Source organism: Gavia stellata, chromosome 16 (genome assembly GCF_030936135.1).
Source record: "Gavia stellata isolate bGavSte3 chromosome 16, bGavSte3.hap2, whole genome shotgun sequence".
NCBI classification, from domain to species: domain Eukaryota; kingdom Metazoa; phylum Chordata; class Aves; order Gaviiformes; family Gaviidae; genus Gavia; species Gavia stellata.
The window spans coordinates 6,240,461-6,267,465 of NC_082609.1; the positions used below are offsets into that span (position 1 = coordinate 6,240,461).

Sequence of the window (27,005 nt, forward strand, 5' to 3'; positions counted from 1 at the left end):
CAAGTATGTGCTCTTCATTTAGTAGCCATCTGGCTTGAAACATCAGCCTTTGATTTTCAAAAGCCTCAAGTGCTGTAACTGGGTGTTACAGTTGCTCAGTGTGTTTGGAATGAATGTTTAAATCACCCAAAAAAAGGTGACCAATGGGTCAGCCAGAACACGAAGGAAGTTTAAGCTCTAACCACTGGTTACTCGGTTCCCTCCTCTGTAAGATGTGGAAAAACCACTCTCTTCTCACAGAGGGCTACCAAAACAGATGCATCAATGGCTGCAAAACGTTCAGGCAGAGCAGTGATTAGCATCAGGGAAAAACCCTGGAGGAAGTTCAGTCATCAGAGCCGGGTCTGAAAAGGGATCAAGAATGAAGACGTGGAGGGACACCCTGGAGAGCAAAAAGACAACAAAATCTGAGCAGATGCTCCCCTGGAGAGCCTTGTTTACCTTATTCATCGAGTAGGACCTGAATAGCATTGCCAAAAGCCAGTCTGGCTGAAGTCTCCACTGAAACTTGGCCCTGGCAAACACCTGACACAAAAAACTTCAGCCCAAACCAGTACAGTCTGGCAAATTTTTAGCAAACTTAAAGGAGAGTTCAATAATAGGAAGCACCATGTAAACTCAATGATAGCTGATACTACCCACTCTGCTTACAGCTCTGCCATCTCTCAAGATAAACCGCCAGCTTCAAACTGCCCACACAGAGATTCATTGAGGCGCCTGTAGGAAAGCACCGCAGTGCTTTGTTCAGGGGAAAGTGTGAAATTTATCATATGCCTTTTTTTTCTGCTTTCCCTTTTCCCCTTACTTCAGACTGACAAGTGCAAATTAAAATTTCACACCCAGCCTCAAGCAGGGAGCATGCAATTCTGATTTGGGGGATTTAGGTAGATTTCTCCAGGATTACATGGACGGCAGCTGCCCAGGTCAGCGCCACGGAGCCAGCCCCGGGCAGCCTGCCCTGCCCTCGGGCAAAGCTTCTTGGGGCAAACCTTTCACAGGGAGAAAATGCAGATGTAGCACTAACAGCATTATTGCACGTTCATATTTTGGGTTTTATTATTGATAATAATTATAAATATTGATACTGTAAAGTACCCTCAGATCAATCGAATTGAGGCCATAGACACTACACAAACAGACGGCTGGTTCTCAGTGTCAGTGCAATAGGGCCATTTATGGGGGTACTCGGAGATAACCAGAAGGTTATCTTGAAAGATATAAAACTTAATACATGAATAGTACTGAACAGAGATTTTTGTTGGGCCATCTCTAGACACAAGAAAGGATTTGTTATTTTGGACCATTTTTTAGATATTCCCTGTCCTTAGAAGCCTACTGCTATTTCCTCTCTCTGTGGAGGCCCCACTAATCTACTTCATGTTCTGGGAATGGCTGAGGACAGCAGAACTATTGATGAGATGCTGACACCTTGATTTCTTGGGCATGGTTATTCCATGCTAACCTCAAGAATGCTTCTGGCGTTGCTAAAGATGAGCCATGGAAAAGAGTAATGGGAGACAGAAACAAAAAAGATTGAGAAATTTTGGTACTGTGAGGTACCGAGCATCTTCATCTCCTTTGTTACCGCCTGCCCCTGTTCTCTTAGCCCTCAGAAACCTCTGGAGATGTACAGTGAACACCACCTCCCTGTGTGCCTCCTATTTCCTTCACAATTTTGTTGGACAATTCACCGGTCCTCGATAAGTCCTGTCTCTTGTTGCGACCCAGTGCCACTTCAGTACCAACAAAGAGCAGCAAATGAGGGAATAGCTTAGCAAAATTCATGAGATGCACTTTTACAGGCCAGAAGCATACCATAACACTCTAGCACATGGGATTCCCTGGGAAAGTTCCCAGTAATCTCAGAGGAGCCACAGCTTCACTCAGGTTTGATTGTCCCAAATTCACTAATATCTGTTGGGTAGAAGCCAGCGTTTGGCACTGCAGCACTTCTGATTGTCAATTTTTGACTTCCCAATTATTTTATTAAGCAAAAAAGTGTTTTCCAAAGCACTTGGGTGAATAACAATCATGCTTTGAACTTCACATAGATTCAGTCTTATCCCTATTTCCAAACTGCTGCAACACGGCAGTGCTGGATGAGAGGACACGTGTGGATGTCAGCAAGTGCCACTCGCTTCTGGATTTTTTATTACCTTGAATGGTGGAGTTCCATTTTTGTAACATTAAATTCCCACCAGTTCCTGATTTATGATTCATGATTTACCTGGCAAGGACTGCAGCGAACTGCTGAGTAATCCATTTAAAGAAATAGGTTGGATATATTAGCTAGGAATTTTCTGGCACGAATTCCTATGTTTCGGTTTGTATATACCACAGCACAGACATTCAATGATCTATTTTCCTCTTTGCAGAGAACAACATTCTCCCCATTTTTAGAAACCATCTAGCACATGGAAAATGAAGAGTTGGGACTAGAGTCAACTGTCAGTTGTGCTGGTAGATATTTAGTGTAATCCCAATGAAGTCAATGGCTTTGGAGAGTTTTGGACCATCACCAGTGTAGTTGAGAGAAGTTATTGACTCAGTAACTCTTGAAAAGCCTCCGTATGAAACAGACCTAGGAATTCAACACCTGCATTATTAAGGTTTTTATTCGTGATTATATTTTATTATCTTTGAAACCTTTTTTAATTCAAAGTGAGTATGTGATGTCATTGCAACACAACACAGCCACAACACTTCTGGAAAAGTATCCCTTAAAGAAAATAACTACACCCAATGTCAGGACAGCACTGCAGGATTAACAGCGTCCTCCACATTTGACTACTGCTTTGTCCCAGTTCTGAATCTACAAAAAAACCCCTTGCCCAGTCAGGATGTTTTAATCACTGATACTTACTTGGGAATACAAACGTATGAATAAGAGTCATTCCTCCTTCCAAACACCACCAAACCGCAGCAGAACATGAACTCTGCTCAAGGACACACATTTACTCAGCTGATGACTATGTTGCCAAGCTGCCTACCCATTTGCTTTATTTTTCTTTTTTAAGGGTGTGGAAATCTTTGTTCTCTTAAAGGCAACCTTCTGGTTTATTGTCCTAGATCACTTATCCTTCTGGGTGATGATTATCAGTACAAGCAACAGCGGGTACTGGGATAAAGGTGCCTTATCCGAAGCAGAATCTGTCTTCCCACAGAACTACGTTACACAACGACACAAGCGAGGTTGCATCATTTTAACTACAGGAGGTTACATTAGTACAATTTTTGTATTTACATAAAGATGAAGACGAAGAAAAAAAATAATCATGTACAGGAACTAAAAAGTACATCTTGATTGAAAGATGGCTGAGACAACCTGATAACAGCTTATGTGTCTAGAAAACACTGGCACATGGAAGGGAAGGAGTTTTTTTTAAGAAGAAAGTGGGGGAGGGTTAGCTACAAAGGATAGATTGTGAAAAATTATTAAACCTAGACCCAAGAAAACATTTTTAAGCAGTGAGATCATTTAGACTACAGTGCAGGGTCCAAGTGCAAATTGCTGAATTTCTTTCTCTGGAATTCTTTTAAATAAGTCTGAACAATGCACAGGAGGGAGTGGTGGGACACGGGCTTGGGGTGCACTGAAGGACTGAAGAGATTATTTCCATAGTAGACAGAGGATACCAACATTGCTACAAGCGACCTCAAAGATCTGGAGTATTTGGCTTCTGAATCATAAAGGACGATAAACATCTCACATTCTAACCACATTTCTAAGGTTTTGCTTACACTGAAAAATCATACATCAGATGGTACGCAAGGCAGAGAGACAGATGCGAAGCGAGAGGAATCGCTTGTAACCATTGCGAAGCATCCCTCTGCGGGGAATCCTGCATTTCTCTGGGTTACACGGAAATTATGAAGTACATTTCCTCCCTGGTCAGAGGGAGTGAATATGCAGAATGGAAAGTAACAGCCTCTCAAGAAGAGTAAAATTTGAGAATACTAACAGTCAAGAAACAGACTGGAAATATCAAGTCAAAACAGCACTTTCATTTTAATTCAGCAAACCATTATCAAACACTCAAAGCTAGAAGAAAAATATAGCCAAAACCAACTAATAGCAAGGAAAATGTCTTCAACCAAACGGTCTGACTGAATGCTTCTCCATGTTCATGTAGAGAAAGGCTGGTATGTATGAGTCTGTCCGATCTGGAACTTAGAGACTTCGTGATAAATCATTTGCACCAAGTTTTCAACTTCATTTTTTAATTTTTTTTTTCCTTCAGCTAATTATACATTACTTGGAAAATTCAAACTACGTCTCATTCCTACTTTGATAAGAATGGTTATAAAATCAAAAGAGGCTCTGATTTTGGCCAAAATTTGTTGTATTTTTCCAGAGGGGAAAAAAACCAAAACCAGAAACATAAAAAAAGAAGATATACCTTTGTGGGTGGCCTCCTGCAAAACTGGCAAAAGAAACCCACTGCTTTCCAGTTTCACTTCTATATTCAGACATGTTTGCATAACTTTTGCATTTGGAAAGGATCTTTCATATTTCAGGGGAAGATGGTTCTAGTAAGGAAAAATTCTTTACTCAATAACAAAATCCGTTTGTATTCTTCATTTTTAGTTTAGCAAAGAAAGCTTCACCTTGTTCAACACCACAATCCAAAAACCACTGAAACTTGATTCTTATCAAACTCAATCCTAACAAAGCTCTTGAGAACAGTACATCCTTGAGACTAAGGTTTTGACAGTAGTTTGTTCATCTAGGTTTCCTCCTACTTCTGCTCTTTATCTTCCCAGAAACTCTGCCCAGGTGGAATTAGAGAACACTGGCTGTTTGTCCTACATTTCTAGATGTCCAGATGTCTGACCAAGCTACTGGTGTTTTGGACCACTCCTCCATGGAAGAGCACAGGTCATGAGGTAAGCAACTCCGTAAGTGCAATAAATCTAGTGCAGCTGCAATGTACTGGAACAAGTGAGCCACACACATACCCAGTAAATTTGAGACGTCCTTCAGTGCTGTATCACATGTGCAAAGCACGCTCTAAAATTTCCCAAACACACGCAGCAAGCAGGATGCAACTGGTATGTACTAGGTTTGCGGTGTGTAGGTGGACCAGTGGTGCAGGATACGCACACCGAGTCCCACACATCTTGCATGTTAAGTCCCACACAGCTTGGACACTGCAGATTCACTCTGGTCAAAGCACATAGAGATCCTTGTTTGGAAAATCCTGAACAGACTGATGACACCCAGGGCCTAACAGATTTGTCCAAGTCCTAATAAAATGCATCAGAAATCACGTGACACTGAAATTCTTCATGGAACTCGATCATTTAGCCATAAGGATATAGACTTCTTGCAAGATACAGCTAAATCAGCAAAGAACAACACTTCAGATTGGAAGGCAGATTGGAAGAATCAAGTTTTTTGACGCTGCTTAATTAAGCTATGCTGCTTTTCACACCAGGACTGCCAGCAGAAGGCAAAACATATTGCAAGCATACAGTTCTCTCTACAACCAGACACTAAATGGCACTCCTTCTTCGCTTCCTCACTCTGCTACGTGCTGTTCCACCTTGCCTACCAACCATCCTGGCAGGGAACCAGCATGCACTGAGTGTGCAGCAGAGCTGCTCTTCCCCAGGAATAAGGTGAGTTGTGCTGCTGTCCTCACCCAGTCCACCCAGGAGCCAACGGAGCCCCTCGGCCGGCAGGGACGGGGCACTAGGTGTCTATGCTCTAAGCAGGAAAGTTTTCTCCTGGCAAAGGGCAAGAGCATCGAGCAATGAAAGTGCCTGCAGCAGCGGTGTGTGTCTTTAGACCCCTCTGAAAAGGGAGAGCAGATCCCGGCCAGGATTTGCACAGCGGTCCCCTCTTCCAGCCCGAGCTCAGCACTTCCAAGGGAAGGAAATTCACCCTGAGTTCTTGGCAGCGTTTCTGAAACATCCTGTTAATCACTTTGTGGTTTTTAAGAGCAAAAAGTGAAATGAAATGAAGTCCAAGGGCTTACCCTGACTGTCATTAAGGTGATTGTGAGAGGGAGAAACAAGAGGAGAGCAGCTAACGGGTCTACAGAGGTCAGACCAGGAGCTTCAAAGTGTGTAGGTGCCTTATTGATTCTCCCTTCAGATCCTGAAACCAATAAAATCACCTTCTTGAGATCCTTTCTATAGAGGCTGAAGACAGTAATTTCTCCTGGGTATCAAAATAACTTGAAACGTGTTTTGAAAAACTTGAACTGTTTACATTTATTATAAAGACAGCGAGAAAGGTATTTGCATGTGACAATGACTTCTGGAAGAAAGGGGAGAGATCAATATTGCAAGATGCTTTTGGCGTTAGTGCGCAAGGAGGTGTGCTTCTTTCCTTTTCAGTTCTAACAGAACTGAGAGGTCCTTTGCTTGGGTTTAATGGATATTTTAGGATTTGGAGAACAAGAATTGCCTCTTGGTTTTGTGTTTCGACTCAAATTTGTCCATGAATATGAAGTTCTCCTAACTGCTAACACAACGATATCAAATTCTTACAACAATTTCAGTATAAATTGGAAGAAAATGAGAGCAGCAAAGGCCTCATGCAACATGACATCTTGGTATACAGTGGTCAAAATATTGAGGGGGTATAACTGGTTCCTTGAAAAAATGTGGATGAGAAGCCTGAAAGGTACTAGGATATCTGGGAAAGATGGACTTCACCAAGACATCACCTGGAGACCTAAATTAGTCTTGGTTGTTAAAAAAACAAGAAGTGGCTCAGCTGGATGAGACAAAAAGAGAGGAACTGGAAGAACAAACCAGTAGCAACAGACCTGAGGAGTAAAAACTTTAGACTTCTTACAGTTACACGGTAGAAGTTGAAATAGTTTTAGTGAATTGAAGAAATGTACAGAAGAACATCTCAATGCTAATTCAATCAACTATTGAAATCAGCTGAGCGGTTTTCAGAAAATTGAAGCAGAGGTATGAGAAGAAGGTACTGCTACATGAACACAAAGCAGTGATTTTTGGAAAGTACTGTGGGAAAGGAAGGCACTATGTATGTCCTGCAAATAGGATTAAAAACGAAGTATGAATGGAATAATGAGATTAAGCACAGTGAAGTGCATATCTCAAAGAATGAAGAAAATTCAGAAAATTACTTAATCAGAAAGCACCAGAAGGAATGGAGGCGCAATTATTACTGACAGAGCTTAACAAAATTACATCCCAGCTCTGAATGCATCTGTAACAAACACTGGGGGAAGGTGTACCTGACCAGGTGACAGGAAGAAAGACTACGCTCATTAAAAAGAAGAAGGAGCAGCTTGCTCTGAAAGCCCAAGACATATAACTTGGTCGCTTGTGATCTGGAAGCTTCTTATCAGATTCATTAACAACAACTTGGTTGAACTGGTTGAGACTAATAATGTGTTTCTTGAGATGAGGAAGGATATCGACAAAGCGTAAGTGGGGAGAAAAAAAAATCATCTCATGGTGGCCGAGCTGCTGAAGGCAGGAAAAAACTATCCCTGAACGCTGAGCAAATTACGTGAATGTGTATGACATTGTCATAAGCCTGTGTGCTAAGCGATGAAAGCACATCTGTTGCAGCTGTAACGTGTGCAAAATAGCACATAAAAGCATACAACCTATGCATGGAATACAGTGGTAAAACAGTAAGAAAAGTAAGAGGGGGCTCTGATAATTTTTCATGAGCAATGTCTCGACAGACATAAAAGGGGTGTCAGAGAGTGAGGAACCCTAGGGTGTGGCTTCATTAGGAATACCTGGGTTATTCCATCACGTCCACAGGTACACTCCATCATTAGGAATACACAGGTCATATTCTCAATGCTCAATTCTTAACGTAACTTCAAGTTACAGCTTAGTTTCAGTGTGTTCAAATGTATCTCAAAGTAAATCATGAAACCCAGAAGGTACAAAATCAAGCAAAACAGAAGCAAGCAAAGACATTTTGCAATTCAGGCAAATTCAGTCTCCCGGTTTCCCACAGCCTTGCACGGGGTCTGCCCCCACTAAACTCACTGGGAACTTTTCCATTAAAATCAGTGCGAACGGGATCAAGTGCATGGCTTGGCTGAACCCTATCCACTTGCCAAGCAGTAATTTATTATTACAAAGGCAGTTCCCAGAAAATGCATTTGTATAAGGTCTGTGAGAATTAGCTATCACATAACATGTGTTGCCTACAGGGATTTTGAAAGAGACACTGTAATTTATTTGGTGGGAGTACAGTTCCATCTCACATTGCAAAGACTCTCCTTTAAAAACTTCAAAAAATTGAAAAGAAATAATCTTAAGGAAGAAGCGTGGCCTTTTAGCTAAGGGATTCTTTCTCCCAGAGATTCTTGGAAATGCCCCCGCCATCACTTCAGAGACAATCAGGCTTTCCAGTTGTCTGACCTGAGACCCATAAGAACTCTAAATCCTGCTAGTGCAATCAATCTTATCTGCTGCAAATCTTCAGAGCTTAGATGCACCAGTTTTCTTGCAAGGAACGCTCTGCCCTTTGCCCGTGCTTTCCACCAGAGTTTGAACAGCACAGAAGACCATTTAATTCTCTTTAGGACGTCTGATAAGAGGGTCCCAAATGGAACAGCAGGCAATCAGTTACTATGGACCAGTAAACACCTCCACATAGATCTAAGGCTTAACTAATTCAGGCCTTGCGCACTTCCCACCCACATCCTACCATCATCGCCAACAGCCAGTGTAACAGCAGCGTGAAAGCAGCCAGGTGAGGCTCTCTTGAAGTCTGTTAGCACCTCTAATAAAAGTGTAATAGGAGCTGCTACAACATTTTTACAATCATGCCACCTCTATCACACATCCAGCCACAAATACAAACCATATCCACAGCCAAAAAATGGCAGAAACTAACCCCTCAGGGCTGTCACTTGATGTTAGTCAGCATCAGTGGAGTCTTAAACAAAACTTCCACTTAACTTTCAGCTCAAGACTTTATTCCAAAGCCTGTGTTTTCTCATCTGCATTTTGTTGCTATGCTGTTGTCTGTACGTTTTGCAGCAGACTGATAGATTTTGCGTCTTCCAAAAATATTCTGCTTCTGTAATTTATGACCTGCAGGTCAATATCTGAAACACTACAATGGGTTGCCATGGAAATGTCAATATCATCCATTTCTCTGCACACATGTAATTGGGATACCCAAGAAAAATACCTGGAAATTTAGAAATTATATTCAAGTCATCTTACATTGACTCAAAACCAGATTTTCCCCCTTTGTTATATTTTACGCTGGAGATTGAGCAATGTTTTAGGGCTGTCTAGGACATTTAATACCCCTAGCTAGAGCCTTTGGGCTGCCTTTTTCTAACCATTTCATGGTTTAACAAGTCTCCAGAGACTCTGCTTAAAGAAAAACAAAGAAAAAAACACTTCTGTTTGCAAGCAGAATATAAAGTTAAAATGTATGATTTTCAGCCTGCTCTCCAGACAGTGCTTTCTTAGCAGGGACTGGGAAAAGGCTAAGTTGAACCGGCTGGAAGAATGGCCAGCAAGCCTGTGAACAAGGATTCAAGCCCAGATTTAATCTATGGCTTTAGATAATACATCATTTTAAGCTCAGATCCCTGAAAGAACTGATTCCCCAATCCCCATGAAATCCATTTTTGATGTATTGAAAAAAAAATCTGTTTTAAAAGCCACTGAACAAATATATTCAAGCCCCAAATATCTAGGGTTTGGCATATCCAACTTCAACGTGAGTAAATGGGTACAAGAGCCCTGAGACGCAGAGAAGATCTCTGTAAAATGGGGACCAAACCTCTGCCCTACTCCACAGGGAGAAAGATATGAATGACTGCAATATGTTCATTACTATAAATAACAGTGTCTCTCTAAAAAAGGGAAACCCTAGAAAGAAAGAAACCCAGTGGGATGAATGAACTCTGAACACTATGATATAGTGAAGCTCAATTAGACAAACAGGATTGCTGCCCACTCAGCAACACAAAACACAGCTCGTAAAATGCAATTTTCAGTGCCTATTAATTTCATATATATCAATAGTCAGTGAGGGGCAATATCTCATATCACTATTTAGTTACTGTTGCTACCAGTCATACCAGATGCTTTCCCATGAAGCGAGCTGGGTTTGCTGACCTATGGAAGAATGCCGTTTCCAAAATGTCACCACTTCCCATATCCAAAGACTCATTCAAACCCCCATGTCATTTCAAGTGCACCGCCAATTTATTCCGAAGATACTTCACAAAAAAAGAGATCAGAGAGAGAAAACAAAACAATGACTCTCATTTCTTTAAAAAATTTTTATAAATCCCTACACCACCAAGGTAAACTTTCTCTGCTGACTTCCCTGCTAAGCGTGCGAGGTGGGTTTTGAAGGGAGGCGCAGGGATGGGTGTTTCAGAGGCAGCTGCTTCAGGCATAAAACATTTCTCAGCGTCTCTCACCATTCACAGTCAGCAAGCACCTTCAACCACTGTAATATGCCTCCACATGTACAACAGGAAAAAAGATCTCCTTGACAGGCAAACAGACGTGGTCACAAAGTGCACAGATACCTGACAAGATTATAAATTCAAAAAATTCCCACAGGTGGCAGTTCATAGAAACCACTGTTAGGCTTTTCTTTTCAGATTACTTTTAGGACTGAGCATGTCTTACGTGTGACTTGTTCTTTGGATAAAAAAATCCTTCCTCAAATGTTCTGTAAATAATCACTCCAATTTTTAAAAAGCTACGATTGTTGAAGCAATGTTAAAACATTAGGGTTACCAGCAGAATAAAAAAAAAAAAGCCATGTCTCATTTCAAATTGACAGTCTGGAGTGGCCAAACCCTGCAAAATGGAGCTAAGCCCAGGGAAATGAATTTTGTTCCAAGGACAACTGTCTGAAGCCCAGCAGTGCTGAAGAAAGCGATCCTTAGCACCGCGAGGCTCCTGCAGCACGACAGCCTCCGAGCGGGCCAGCCGCGAGGGACTGCGGAGGCTGAGCCACCAAGGAGCACTGCTCCTGACTCCTCCCTGGCGCTCGGTCCTTCGGGATTTCTGGCCACCTTTCCTCGCACACCCATCAAGCAATACTGCAAAGGGCTGCTGAGAAACCTTCTCTGAAGAACTAAGCTACCTGTGGAACTGTCAGCTCTGAGTTGAAATAAAACCAATCCCTAACCCCCTCACCATCCAGATTGTGGTTAATAATTTTTCCCCTTAAAAGCACTACACATTGCCGGGCAGGCGAGCCGTGCCAGATGGTCCGAGCACACACAGAGAGCTGGAACAAGTAAGTGACTGCACAAAAACTCACAGATAAAAGGAAGAGCAAAGACGAATACCAGGCTTTTAATCAAAGAACCTGCTAAAAAATAAAGTACACGGTATTTAACCCATTAACAAGCATTGCAGTTCCAAGAGCCATGCAACATCACATAGTAAAAGGGGAACCTCTTGGTCTGCAAAAGACTTCACCCTTTGCACGGGGATGGGACAAGTGGACAACGGAACCAGGTGCCACTCTCTGTGAGGGTCTCTTTCGAGACACACAGCCAGCGGAGAGCAGGGTCCCCAGAGGCATTGAGGAAAGCAATGCAGTGATTCAGTCGCCCGCCTTGGCGTTGTTGGACCATCCAATAGCCTCCAGCTGGTGATTGTATCCCTTTCAGCAACGCGGCTCAGATCGCAACAGCTGCCAGACGGACTGTGTGGCCAGTGAGAGAGAGAAGGACTAGCCTGCCATTAGCACAGTGTTAGATTGGTTTAAACCAATTACCAAACCATGCCCTTGTTTTTATTACAATAGTAGAGTTTCAGCAATAGAGTATTGGGATGCAGGTCTGTGCCTGCAGTGTTGCAGGGTTCGAACTAGGCAAGAGCATCACACCATGTCTGGAATGTAACGGCAGGTCACTGAAGCAGCTAGTGGCTACTGCTCACCTGTGGGCCTTTAACAGAAATGGTTCAAGTCCAAGAAGCCACCTCTGTATTCGCAAAATAATCATTGTTTGGCTTAAGAGTACATCGTGGTCCGAGTCAGTCCTGCAGACAGAACATTTTAAATCTAACATGCCAATGTTAGCTAACACGACTCCTAAGGTTTGTATTCAAATGAGCAAAGACAATTAAAGTCGAACACACAGTTTGGGACAAAATATTTTGAAAAATAATTATAAATCATTTGTAACATGATCATTTAGAAAAATCAGAGTTTGTGCTCATAGTTTGCAGTAACATAGTTTCTGCTACTGCTTTATCCCATGTATCCCACTGTTTCAAAACAGTGTTTCTGCTCTGTAGAAAAGCACAAATTTTCAAGAAGAAATTAATTAACTACTGTACCAAAGTGCAGATTCAAAGCAACTGCAAACAGAATTTTTACTGGGCTAACATCCTCTTGCCTTTTATAATTTCAGGAAAGCACAGAGGAAGGGAGACTTGCACTAGCTGAAATGAAAGTTAGCACTGCTGTTGCTTGCTTTTCAAGTGAAAGTTATTTTTACCTAAAAAGTCCAGGCAGCCCCAAGCATTGCTTAGGGAATTCAAAACACAGACAACGCAAATAAATAAGCAAGAGTTACAAAATGGCTACAGAAAGTTATTACCCAACACAGGCTCTAGCTATAAACCAAGGCTCTGTAGACCAGGCACCTAATTCCTACCAACCACCGGGTTACTGCAGGTGTACTCCCCAGCCTCCCGCAGAGCGTAACACATGCTTTGCTACAGCATAAGCCTCAAAGAAGCACGTGCTTCCCTGCTCAACTCTGCACCAGCACAGACCAGGGGAAGAATCAGGCCCAAAGAGCTGCATCCCCCTCTCACCCTATCTACAACAGGCGGGTGAAATGCTCTGTATCCTCTCCCTCTGGCCAGTTCACCACGCCGGCAGTAGTGGCGAGCAGTAGTTGTCTGCACTGCTAAGCTCCCCCAGCACTGCTGCATCTCACCAAACCGCGTGGGACCTGGGATTGCACCGGCGAAGGGACGCAGGACGAGCAGTCGTGGCTATACTGGGAGATGGGTTTAGGGCAGTGGGAAGAACAGCCTTTAAAGGGAACAGTGCATAATGCAGTGATTAAATGCATTATATCATGCATAACGTACCATATACATGGTCAGCTAAAGAAAACAGCCCTTTAGCTCAGGCATTAGCCACCCAGGCTTTCACTTTGAACATGCTCAATCACGACTGTCTACGCAGCACCAGCTCTGAGGCACTGAAATACTCTCCCTTTAACCGACGTTGAGCTCACGAGCAATACACCGTTTGCTTGTAGGGATGTGCTTGGTATACAGTAGCCACCATGAATTACATTAGCACAGAGAAAGACCACGCAATTTGTTTCTCATTCTCCAGCTGGGTCTCGCACTGCTATAAAAGCAGTGACCCTTCCAGTGCCCCTTCTGCAAGCACCAAGATACCAGCAGCACACAGCATTGCTTCAGTGGCTGGCCACCGAGGAGCAGATTTCACACAGCTGAGAACAGTCAGAACCAGCTGGAATACATTTTTAATCCTTGGACCACTTCACAAGGCCTCACATGTGGCTCTTCTGTTGCAAGAAATGACAGAAATTTAGACGTTTGAAGGATACCCATCTCCCTTGCAACTGTGGCCTTGCCCATTGCTTTCATTTGATGATGCCTGGAGCTTTTAGCCTGATCAAACCATTTTATCATCATTATCATGGACAGCAGACAAAATTTATGCCACTTTTAGTCAGAAAACATTTTAAACAGAAAATGTTTATCGGCATTTTCTACTAGAGCTTATTTTAGTGATGCATACCAGATGCTATTTTGCGTATTGTTATTAAACACAGAGTTTGAATCCCATGGTACAAAACAGCAAACACTACACGCTACTCATATTTTTGAATTCTCAGTTCCAGAATCCATTTCCTAAACAGAGATATAGGTTGCAGAACACTTTCAGTTTGTCAGGACAGAATATTAAGGTCTTTCTGTGAACAAGTTGCTCCCCCTTTGTGCCTGGCAGAGACATCAGAACCCACTGGACCATTGCCATCCTCTGTCTTTCTCAGCAGGTTGGACAACATGAGCACAGCTTGTAAATAAACAAACCCTGATAAGATGACACTTTACAGAAAAACTCACCAGTAAATGTGAAATTGCAAAAACCGTGTGGGTGTGCACATACATTTTCATAAGCAAAGACTCCTCACATGCCTGTGGGCGGCTGCACACACACACGCAAGCACTCGCATGGGCTCCGAAGGCGAGGTCTGACTTCGGAATTGCTGCTCCAACCAACTCTGCTCTTACACTGGGCTGTTACCAGCAGGAAACAGGATCGGCTTTCAGTAAAAACAAGGTTTATGTTACTCTTGTCCAAAAGGCAAATATTTTGTTCTCTCTTTCCTCCCAGGAGACTGAGTGGCTAAATTCATTAAGGATTGTGAGATCAATGGATATTATAAGGATGAATAAAAATGAACCTTAATGAAATCTGTTGTAAAATGTTTTGTCTGTATAAATGTATCTACAAACAAACAAGTGTTGACTAAATGTAAACATAAACAAGTGATTAATCAAGCATAGTTTCACACACCCTTAGTGCTGAATTAATTGATAGAAAAATGTGAAAAATAAAATTACCACTTTCCCCATGCTTTCATCAGTGCTTCTCACAAAAATTTTGCAGGAGTATTTGTATGAGAACCGGCAACTGTTGTTTTATAGACTGATAACAGCTTTATTATAATTTTGCTATATTTAGCAACATTTGGTATCATTCTACTCCAGCTGTAAGCTGTTCACAACAATCACTTAGGAGAGCCTTATCATAGAGTTTCAATTTAGTAGAGACGCTAAAATGAACTCATCAGTTGAGAATGAAATTAATTTCATTTTTACCTTAGCTAATGATACAAGCAAATCAGTGATATTTAAATAAGCACAAATAATTAAGCTGCTCACCTTTAATTCATGCGTATCTGAATGGAAGTAACTTGCTCCGGTAACTTGCCTCATAACCAAAACAGGAATCCACCTCCATTCAGAATAAAAAACAATTAGCCTAAGGTACATATCTGAATCCCACTGAAATCAACTTGACTTAAGTACCTGCTTAAAGTTAAGCATGCACTTAAGTGCTTCCTCAAAGCCTACGTGGATCTCAAACTACCTAATGAGAAAGGTGGGGACAAATACAGAAACTGAGCTTCTTAACATATTATGTTCCCGTATTCCACATTTAGTGACAGTTTATTACAGGAATGACGGCAGTTTTGTGGAGTGTATGGGAGAGGGAGATGACAGCTCAGCGCCAGGACTCCGTAGCGGAGCTGGCCCGTGCGGCAGCTCTCCGCTCCAGCCTCTCCCTGCTCCCCGTCCCAGCCGCAGCATCGCGTGCAGCACAGCGCTCTGCACTGCTCCGTGCTGCCCCACCAATTTTACGTATCTACAAGAGGATTTCTGTTACTGGTGAAACAAAACGGTGCTGCAGTGACTACAGCGTTTGATATCATGAAGAAATAATAATGAGAAAGTATTTAACGCACGTTCTGACAGTGATTTTTAGCATCTGGGAAAAGAAGATGTTTTTTAATTAAAAGCAAAAATCCTGTGAAGATGCAATATACTTTCCAAAGCACTCAAAAATTCAAAAAAGCCCGCTGTAAAAGTAGCCCATACAGCTTTCCTGTGGTCGTGATACGCATGCACATCACTATGCATCTTTAGTTACATGAGCACTTCCCTTCCCCCATCCCAAAAAAACCACAGCAAAATTACTAGTATTAAAAAAAAAAAAAGTTCAATTATCTTCATTATAATTTTATTTCTAGGCACAAGAAACCTGACTGTCCCAGAAGCAAGGGACAGGCTGACTTTTTACCTGAGACCATTCTGTGGCCCAGCTAAGGCCACCCACTGGGGAGGTCTATGGTAGAAAATTCCATCAGCTCTGGAAAAATGAGGCTATTCCTTGTATTTCACACCAAGCGCATGTAAGAGCATTGCTCATTAGCATTCACCTAATCATCCTGATGATTTATTGCACTGTTATAAAAATAGAAACCTTTAGATTTATCCTAAAGTTTCATATTAAAATTGCTGCAAGAATCTTATTTGCCTGTGCTAGCAAAGAACTGCTTCATCAGCTGTGCCTGTGGTTGGGAAGGGTGACATCCAATGGCCTAATACCACTCCCTGGAGACTTGTTTTTTCATCAGTGCATAACCTTGCTTCTTATTCAAAAGTTGAATCGCAACTGAATTCTCAATCTTTCTCTTCCCAGAAAAGCCCCACGAATCTGCAATGTGAAATTCAGAAAACCCGAGACAGAAGAAAGACAGATGTATTTATCATGCACAGATGATGTAGGAAGGAGACAAAAAATATTGTCATCAGTGCCTTACTGACTGCAAAATAAGGGAACAGTAATTAATCAGCAGGAGTACATGCTGAGAGGAAATATTGATTGAATTTGGAGAAACTTCAGTTTCCTGAAGGAACTGTTCCCCTGCAAAGGTAACCAGGAAAGTTTCTGTAAATTAGAATGGCAACCAGCCAGCCTGCAGCCAATCTGAGTGTCGTTTCAGGCAATCCAGAAAAATATACACCAGATGCACGTTGGTTTCTAAAAAGTAATTTAAATACATTAGTAAATCAATAGCATTGGCAGTTTGATGGACTGTGATGGAGAAGCCTTCCCCTGAAATATCATCTTTAAAACCTGCAAAGCTCTGGCAACTGAGTTGTAACAACTTTATTATATTTTTAACTTTCTTATCTTTTCCAACATCTTCTAGTGTTTGGTTATTTCAGCTTGGATCAACACAGATTGCTGAACTGGCCCCCAACCCCTCAGGACTCCCTAACATCCCATCAGCGTGAGGAGGAGGAAAGGCTTTCGTCATTCTGCATCATGGAGGGGCAGGAGATGTCAGTAACAGGACTGAGGAGCAGCTCTGCTCTGACAAGGTTTGAGTAGCTGTCAGAAAGGAGCTGGTTGCCTCTCTTAAGTAGAAGCAGCAACTTATTTCTGTCCTTTTACCTGACCGGTATGCGTTCATGGCCGGGGAGATGTTAGCCACCCTCGACATAAAAAAATGAAACAGTAGCAGAATTAAAAAAACATAAAGAAAAGGATGGGGTTTTCCCCAAAAAGTACATCATGGGGTCACACAAAATGATCGCATCTTTCAGAGCCAAGCCACCACCCCTCTGAAGGTCTGACCACAAGCAAACCCAAGTATTGCCATGGGAAGGGGTCACAATTCTCCAGCAGAGGTGGTGACTCGGACCATCCTGTCAGCCCCGAGTGTATTCATGATGGGACTTGTGTCAGGTTGGGCTTGGCCATTCAAAGGGATTTAATTACCAGTTGAAGAAACAACAATCCGCCTGGTTTAAGCACATAGAGAGTTACCTTGCTGTCTTCCTCAGTAATAAACTGTTCTTGGCTAAGGTCATCTTTCATCTGCACAGTAAATAAAACTGTCAACTAAAGTTGAGTTTCTGTTTCTCATCAGTCAAGCAACACAATAAAACTCAGAGCAGCGTATTTAGACAATGATTTTGAAAGAGAAGGCAAACCTTAAGGAAGTTTTAGCATAATCATTTCCTCTCAGTTGATCAACGTAACAGACACAGTAATTTAGCTGGGGAAATGTGATATAAAGCTTACAAGCCTGATAATCAGATTGTCTTTAGAGACAAAATTCAAGCTGGTTTTCCAGACCTCACCATAACCATTAATTAAATACTTACCATCTCTTCACTTAACATCTAAAGAACATTTAAGCAAAAATTCAGCAGTTTCAAGAAAAAAACCCAACCTCCTCTAGCTTGCCTAGTTAATTCTAGTTCTATCCTGTAGGAAGTTTTACTGCTGTCAAGCAACACTTCTCATCTTTTTAAGAAGGAATTCAACTGGAAATATTTTAATATTTTCAACATGCTGCTTATTTTTATCTAGAGGAAGACAAATTATTATATGCATGTAAGTAGTAAAAGCAGTTGCCAGAAAAAATAGGGTTTATTCCCACCATACCTGCAATACATCAACCACTATGTGAAAATATTTCTCTTTCCAAAACAATTAGCCTAATTTGTAGTGAGCTCACACAGACTTTCACAGTACTACTCTGCTGCAGGTTATTACTTGCCTAAAACACGATGCTTACATTTCTTTGCTACATTAACAAATAGTATTGTTTGAGAGGGGAAAAACAGATAGAAATATTATACCCTTTACTCTGTGATTCTCGCAAACACCAGATAATCCTACACCAGTCAAAACATAATAATTCAGGCTGCCAAAACAAGTATTTACTTTTCCCAATATTCTGATAGCGTTTTACGTAAACACAAAAGCAAACCTGGTACGGTCTGAAATCAAACTACAGCTCTGCTGCTCATTTCACGTCCACTCTCTCCCAGCACATTCCACTTCTTAAAACCCAGCACATCAGCAGAGCCTTTATAAAAGAAGATGCATACCTTGATCTCTCCAGGGCTTAGGAGGTTGTGTCTTTTGTTTATTCGTATTTTTTAAACAGATGGAATAAAATCTCAATTTCCCTTACTATAATAGAAAAGATAGACAATAGCATATGGAAAATGCTAGAAAAACCCTGCTGTCAGGTCTACCTCACCATACCTGTTAGCACAATCTAGAATTTACTTCCACAGTTGGGAAAACACCTTTTTTTTTCTTTATGCATGAATCCACCCTCACAATTAATTGATGGATCTTCCATTAGTCCTCATTGTCTTTTGGGGAAGATCAGCTGCCCATCAGCTTCAGGGGCCTCTCTCCTGCTGTCCTGCAGCTCCATGTGGGAGCTCTCTGCCTGGGCAGCCATGAGGGCATGCTCGTTGACTTGGGGTACGGAGATCTCCAACAAACCACCATCCAGAACAATTGCATTTAGGAGACTATGTCCCCCTATAGATTCATTACGAGAATAACTAGAGTTACAGCAAGTTTGCCCCCAAAGTCTCAGATGACTCAACAAGACCACCCGCTCAGGCAGCACCTTGGGCATGAAGAGCTCTTCACTTCTGCGTGGAGATGGGAGGCATGAAGAGCCCCCCTCGCACTGCACAGCCCCGTGCCCTGCGCTGCAGGAGGTCCCCTGCACCCAGCTCGGATTTTCTGCTCCACAGACCCAGCCCCGCTTCTGCAAGTGAGAGCCTGGGGACATTTCCCTACCAGCAGCATGCTAACGGACCTGCCAGCTGTGGGAGTAAATCCCAAAGCCCTTGTGCCGTGCGAGGTCCGGCATGACCACTGCCCAGAACAAGCCCCAAGTCCTTGAAATGATGACTGACCCACCCAACTCCAAGTTCATGGAGCTTTCAATTCCTTCACCTCCTGTTTCACTGGGGAGAGAACAGCTTGTCCTAGTCTCGTGAAGAGTGCCAGAGATCGGAATATTTATAAGGAATTTGTATCTATCTATCCAAACCCAAACATTCAAAAATCGTGACTCACAATCTCCTCCCAAATCATAGGATTAAATTAACATACCATGGGATTTTGAAAGATGCTGTCTTAAAAATTATGGAATACTATATACTTTGTGTTACTCATTACCTTAAAATAGTTACACAGTCAAAAACTACAAAGTTTTTATCAACAGTTAGAAGAGCCAGAAGCTCACCTAGGGGAAAAAAAAAATAATCATCACATATTCATAAGATTCCTGGAGGCTGGACCTTTAAAAACGGTCCAAGTGTTACAATTCATCACATGTAAATTTATGGGACTTGGCAACAGTGCATTTGTCTCCAGGGATGGTGGAAGAGGGGGAGTGCTCTTGGTTAACCTTTTTTTTTTTTTTTAAATAGATACAGCATGCTGAAAGTGCCCTACTAAGTATTTCCTAAATAAGCCCATTGATTAATTTCAAGCACTATGGAAACACGCCGCACAGCATGCCTATCAACGCCCAGTCACTAAATATTTTGATGTTTGTTAACCAAAAACTAGATGCATTCTGGAAAAAGACAAACTGGAAAATAAAATGACAGGTTTTGAAAGCATGTCCTTTCCATGCCTGTTGCCTAAAGCAAATCAGAGGTGGGAAGCCAGGTTTAATAAAAAGTAGAGGAGAACAGACCAGTTTTGGAGTGACCGTTCACTTTTTTTGTTGAAGGCAAAGAGAATTTAATGGGAAAAATACCCTGTGCAGCATAGCGGGGTTTTTTCCAAAATAAAAACTAATCTTTAATCAATTTTACTAATCAAAAGATGGTGGATGGAAGGGAAGATTACTACTCTTGGCATTTTTTCCTTATTTTAAAATCTGAAATATGAAGAACCACAACTATTCCTACCTATCACCGACACCTGCTCTTCCAGACACGGTGAGTGCTACATCCCAGCCTGGCCTGCACAAGGTCAGCCTCGCTTTTGCTTTTTAATCCCACAGTGCCGGCTGATGGCTGTTATTACTTTGCACCTTTGTACCAGAGCCTACTAACTTCAGTCCTTACCCAAGCGCACAGCGCAGGTGAGGTGACAGACGCAGAAGTCTGGTGGCATCACACACTGCATGTAGCTGTGCTGCCAGTCACGGCGGGCAGTCCACGAGCAGCCCCGCCGTCAGCTCCACGAGAAGCCACGCAGCACAGCGCTGCATTTCAGAGAGGTGTTTTCAGATACTGCTGTCAGAGCCTTCCTCTAGCAGGTACCGTATGCCAATAACTGGAGCTGATCTACAATTTATGCTTTTCTGTGTACCAGACTCCTACTCCTGAGGAATATTTACCATCCAAAAACAAAAATACTGCCATAAGGTGTGAATAAAATCAAGTCTCTTTTGTTTAAGAGGAGACACAGTGACTGGCTGATATTTTCCAACACTGCAATAATTTGATAAACATCTACTAACAGAGCAACTTCCATCCTGTGATTCTGGGATTGTGGCACTCAGACTCCTGCATCCCCCAGCTCTGCTTCAGAACGAGTACGAAGGCAACCATAACAGCCCAACAGAGCACCGCATCAGTCGCAAAATTCATGGGTCATTCTGATGGCCAAAGTGGGGAAAAAATGTTATTGAATGCTATTGCTCGCTTTCTTTTTTCTCCCCATTCCAACTTGAACATTGAGAAATTTGTATTGTTCACTTGGCCCTGATTTCAGTGCCTCATCTCTGTGACTATCTGTTCCTTCAAGTAGTTTCTGGGGATTACTGTATGCAAGAGTAAAGTATAGAGTAGAATTTTTACAACAGGTCCCATATTCTTTGTCTTTTGAAAATGATTACAGTAGAATAGTAGGGGGATGGGGATCACTGAGAAGATTTCTGCAAAGGACAATCTAACACAGTGCATTATACTTGAAAATGTATTATATTGAAATAAGATAATACTAGGGTATGAGTGGCAAATAAGTCTGCAGTTTGGTACACACATTTGGAACAAAAATGTAGCTATTTTGTTGTTTCCACTCAAACGACCCAGTTAATCTCAGTGTTAACATCAGCTGTCAAAACATCCACTTACCAGATCTGCATCCCTTATTTATTCAGAAAAAAAGGTGCAACATCAGAGCAGTTACCAGAGAAATAGAAAATACTACATAGAATGGGTGTTTTATGTTTACCTCCTGTTATTCTATCACTGTCTATCACATATTTAGTACGTTAAATTCCACACTTGGAAACACGTAAATAAATCAAGAAAGTTTGTGTTCATATTTGAAGATACCATTATTTCCCTGTTGGGATTAAATCCAGCCCAGTGAAGACACTGTCAATGAGAAGCCTGTGTACCACACCAGCCTTGGAGTCACAGAATCACAGAAACACACAGAATCACTAAGGTTGGAAAAGACCTGTAAGATCATCAAGTCCAACCATCACCTCAACCCCACCATGTCCATTAAACCATGTCCCACAGTGCCACGTCCACACGTTCCTTGAACATCTCCAGTGATGGTGACTCCACAACCTCCCCGGGCAGCCTCTTCCAATGCTTCACCACTCTCTCAGTAAAGAAATTTTTCCTCATATCCAGCCTAAACCTCCCCTGGTGCAACTTGAGGCCATTTCCTCTTGTCCTGTCGCTAGTCATTTGGGAGAAGGGACCAACACCCACCTCTCTGCAACCCCTTTTCAAATAATTGTAGAGAGCGATGAGGTCTCCCCTCAGCCTCCTCTTCTCCAGACTGAACAACCCCAGCTCCCTCAGCCGCTCCTCATCAGACTTGTGCTCCAGACCCCTCACCAGCTTTGTCACCCTTCTCTGGACACGCTCCAGCACCTTAATGTCCTTCTTGGAGTGAGGGGCCCAAAACTGAACACAGGATTCGAGGTACGGCCTCACCATTGCCGAGTACAGGGGCACGATCCCCTCCCTGCTCCCGCTGGCCACACTGTTTCTGATACAGGCCAGGATGCCGTTGGCCTTCTTGACCACCTGGGCACACTGCTGGCTCATCTTCAGCCGGCTGTGGACAAACACCCCCAGGTCCTTTTCCGCTGAGCAGCTTTCCAGCCACTCGTCCCCAAGCCTGGAGCGTTGCATGGGGTTGTTGTGACCCAAGTGCAGGACCCGGCACTTGGCCTTGTTGAACCACATACAGTTGGCCTCGGCCCATCAATCCAGCCTGTCCAGATCCCTCTGCAGAGCCTTCCTACCCTCGAGCAGATCAACACTCCCGCCCAACTTGGTGCCATCTGCAAATTTGCTGAGGGAGCACTCAATCCCCTCATCCAGATCATCGATAAATATATTAAACAAGACCGGCCCCAAAACTGAGCCCCAGGGGACTCCGCTTGTGACCGGTCGCCAACTGGATTTCACTCCATTCACCACAACTCTCTGGGCTCGGCCATCCAGCCGGTTTTTTACCCAGCAAAGAGTGCACCTGTCTAAGCTACGAGCCGCCAGCTTCTCCAGGAGAATACTGTGGGAGACAGTGTCGAAGGCTTTACTAAAGTTCAGGCAGACAACATCAACAGCCTTTCCCTCACCCACTAGGCGGGTCACCTGGTCACAGAAGGAGATCAGGTTGGTCAAGCAGGACCTGCCCTTCATGAACCCGTGCTGGCTGGGCCTGATCCCTTGGTTGTCCTGCACATGCCCTGTGAGCGCCCTCAAGATGAACCTCTCCATAATCTTCCCCGGCACCTAGGTCAGGCTGACAGGCCTGTAGTTCCCCGGATCCTCCTTCCGGCTCTTCTTGTAGATGGGCATCACATTGGCAATCCTCCAGTTGTATGGGACCTCCCCTGTTAACCAGGACTGTTGATAAATGATGGAGAGTGGCTTGGCAAGCTCCTCTGCCAGCTCCCTCAGTACCCTTGGGTGGATCCCATCAGGCCCCACAGACTTGTGAGCGTCCAGGTGGCACAGCAAGTCGTTAACAGCTTCCTCCTGGACCATGGAGAGTTTATTTTGCTCTCCATCCTTGTCTTCCAGCTCAGGGAGCTGAATACCCTGAGGATACCTGGTCTGGCTGTGTCCTTGCTGCAGCCTTCCAACACAGCCTTTGCAAAGCCAGCACAGCTACCTGCCCCCAACAGGAACAGGCACCTCTGCACTGCTGCTTCATTCACCATCCCCTTCTTCTGCTCTGACCCAGGGACTCAGTGGGACACATGACCTATGCTGGATATCTCTGGAGCCAAGGAAACTTTAAAGCGTACGCAGTTCTACCATCCTGGAGGTGGTTTTGGCTGCTGCAGTGCTTGCTTACACCAGGTAAGGCGTTTAACTCCTTCCCTACCTTCTCATCCACAGAGGGAGAAGGACACATTTCGACTTTCAAGGATAAAAAAGCCAGAGATAGCAGATCACATTGGCTACATGCCTTCAGCTACACTTTATACATCAGCTGACATAAACATCTCTGCCTTACCTTTATACAGGGTATCCGCATTCTCAATAGGAAGCTGCTTCTTGGCAGCTGCTCTGCGATAGACCACGTGCGTTCTGCCTCCTCCCTCCTCCTCCTCCTGGGCCCCCTTCTCCAGAGGTTCAATGAAGAACTCGTCCTTGTCTGTGCGAATCATGCCAGCCTGCAGCGACAGGGCAGAGATCGAACATTTTGCGTTACTGCACATACAGCAGACGTTGTGAGTAAACAGTTACAATATGCTTAAGCACACTTTAGTGTTCTCTAGAGAGCAATTAGGATGCAGAGAGGAAACCAGGTGAATTCTTTATTAGAGCAAAACGAAGCATTATTTCCCCAACTTGACAAGAAAGGACAAAAGGTACAACCCTGAACCAAAAGAACTTCTCCACGAACCACATGAGCGAAGTACAGGTCTAAGAATCTGTCTCAGAAATACACTCCCCATTAGAAACCAGCTACAATGAAAGTTACTATGACCTTAGCTATCTGTCAGGCCCAGGCCGCTCCAGTGTTTACTATCTCTGCTAAAGAAAGGATCAGCTCAGTGCCATAAGCTGGTCCTGATGTGCAGTTCAACAGTCAAAAAACGTAGAGTCAGCCTTTCTGTTCAGAAGCAAGACAGAAAAGTATTAAGTCCTATGTCTTACATGCAGGCAACTAAGCTTTGTGATTATTTCCCTCTTGACACAAAGGGTTCAGCTGACAAAATACTCTTTCAAGAATTAGCCACAACTAGTTTAAAAAAGGTGCCAGTAGTGCATTGCCAAGAAATAAAAACTTATTCAGACTGGACCAGATACCCTGGTATGAAAAAAAAGACAAATCTGCGCTTCTACAGAGCACCTCAAAGGAACGTCATCCAAGCAATTTTCACTGTGTTCAGGGGAAACCCTCAAAAAGACTGAAAACTTTAATAAGAAAAAGTCTTTTCATCATCTTCATGCAGGTGAAATAACTTGGGCATGTGGATCTCCTGCATTTGTCTCCTCTTGCAGTCCTGCCCTACTGCAGAAGGCCATAGCAGCCAGTAGCTGGCTTGCAGAGATGGTTGGCTTGAATCAATTTTTCTGCATATGTTTGCACATCTGTGTTTGAGAACTTAAACCAATGACCTCTTAGGTTGTAAACAGAAAGTCTTACTATTATGCTGAAAAAAATTGCTTAGATTATTATTGAGAGAAGCCCCAGATCCAACCTTCCAAAGCTCCTTGATCACGCTCTTTCCCACTCTGCCCACTGATGACCCTGGAGTCACTGTACTTTCAACCTGGGCACAGGAGAACATCTTGACCCTGTGACATACTTCATCTTGCTATCTGAGCTTCTGGGAGCCTAAATAGTCTGCTGGGTGAAGCCCTACCTCAAGCTTCCAGGAGAACCAGTTTGGCTCCTTTGAACCCAGCACCCTCACTTGAAACAAGTATCATCTAAACACTCTTATCACATCCCAGCACTAAAGTTCTCATACAACGCATATTTTTCTTCTACAAGCAGCAAACTATATTCCTACTGCTATAAATACCGTATGTTCTTTGGTTCCCTCCTTGGAAAAATGTCAGGTTCATTTGTCATGTCTTAACTTACATTAGGCAAGATTTCCAGTCCCAGATTTCATATATATAATGTATACAAAAACAGATTGAAGGGGAAGGATTAAAGAAGCAAAATTATATCGAAGCAATTTAAACTGATGCCATCCTGCCTATATAGAGCAAACTGAATTTGAAATCCTGTCCTGTTTCTTCTTATCTAATTTAGATTCTACATCAGACACAAAGGAGGTGAGACAGGCTCAGCAGCTCAAGGAAGCTAAGACAACCAAGAAAATAAGTGCTGAACCCAGAGAGACAGCAACTGGTCTTTTCCTGTAAAGAGGAATACAATGAAAAATTCAGAATTGATGTTATTCTACCTCTAATGTATATTTTAATTGTATACACACACAATTCTTCTGGATATTAAATATTATATCCAGAAATTTTAAAGTCTTTTTATGAGACATGCACAACTAAAGATCAAAAGGAACAAGCATTTGCATGCTCAACTGCACAGAGTACGATGCACACGCCACACATACGCCCAGGAGAAATACGCGGGGAACTTGACTGTCATGTGAAAAAAATGTGATTTTGCTTTTTGCAAGTAAGCTACATGGTTGCGCACATGTCCACATGTATTTCTGGATTTATTAAACCTACTATTAACTAAGCAGCTAATGCAGACCATACTTCAGGATCCTGGGGGAAACGCTGCTGTACACTGTATGCAGCGGGGGGTACTGATGGAAGTCTGGAGGAATTTAGAACTTCTAAGAAAATTAACAAATAGGCAATGTCTACAATCAGTAGTTGAGCTGATTAGAGACAGTAGAACAACTTTTATAGGTGAACTTTAGCTTCCAGGGCATGGTGGCCTTTTGGAAAAGAATACATGTGGTCAGAATGAAGAATCCCCCCTGAGAAGATGAAGGCAACACCCTGGGACAGACTGTAAGACTAAACAAAAGACAGATTCGAATGCTGGCTCCCAAGATGTAACACCAGTGGTGAAACATTGATGTTTCCTGCAGAACACTGTGCCTGGTGCTGGCCCTTTTGCGTGCAGGGGAACTGATGTGGCACTGAATACTGCCAAATCGTGGCCATCCATCAGGTGCTCTGCTTCTCGGATAGACATGACAACACTCTGCACATCCCCATGGCAGTACCCTACCCTAATCCTGCTGGAGTATAGAAAGGAAGGAATTTAACCTTCAAACATGGCTGAATATTTCTTTTCTCATTTTAATCTTGGACTCAAATAACTTTGTCTCTTACAGCAGAATTTCTCTTTTTCTTTAGTCCTGAGAAACACATCAATTATTTTTGGTCAGAATTATTAGGAAAGAGTTAGTGTGTGCTTGAGTTGTAAAAGAATTATATATTTTTATATATTGTATATCCTACACAGTCTTTGATTTAGCCAACACATTCTCATCTAAAAAGATAAGAAAAAATGGATGTTTAAGACTTTAAGAAGAAAATTCATTTAGACGGCAAGGCAGAGTTCCTACAGCAATCCACAGTTCAAGCCATCTGCCTAATAATATACCCACAGTTATAAATGATTCATTAAGAAATACGTGAGGCTCCTGAATGTCTCCACCACACACTTCCTTGCTGCTTTGAGCAAGACATTTAACCTCTTTACGTCCATTTCTCCACCTCTGAAC

The 27,005-nt window shown here is 42.8% G+C and overlaps 1 protein-coding gene across 1 annotated transcript in view; it reads right to left on the reverse strand.

Moving 5' to 3' along the window:
• ADAMTS2 (ADAM metallopeptidase with thrombospondin type 1 motif 2) overlaps positions 1–27,005 on the reverse strand; it is a 190,792-nt gene that overhangs the window by 96,417 nt on the left and 67,370 nt on the right. Inside the window, exon 3 of the mRNA XM_059825220.1 lies at positions 23,795–23,954. Coding sequence (XP_059681203.1) covers positions 23,795–23,954 — 160 coding nt within the window. The remainder of the gene's footprint in view (positions 1–23,794; positions 23,955–27,005) is intronic.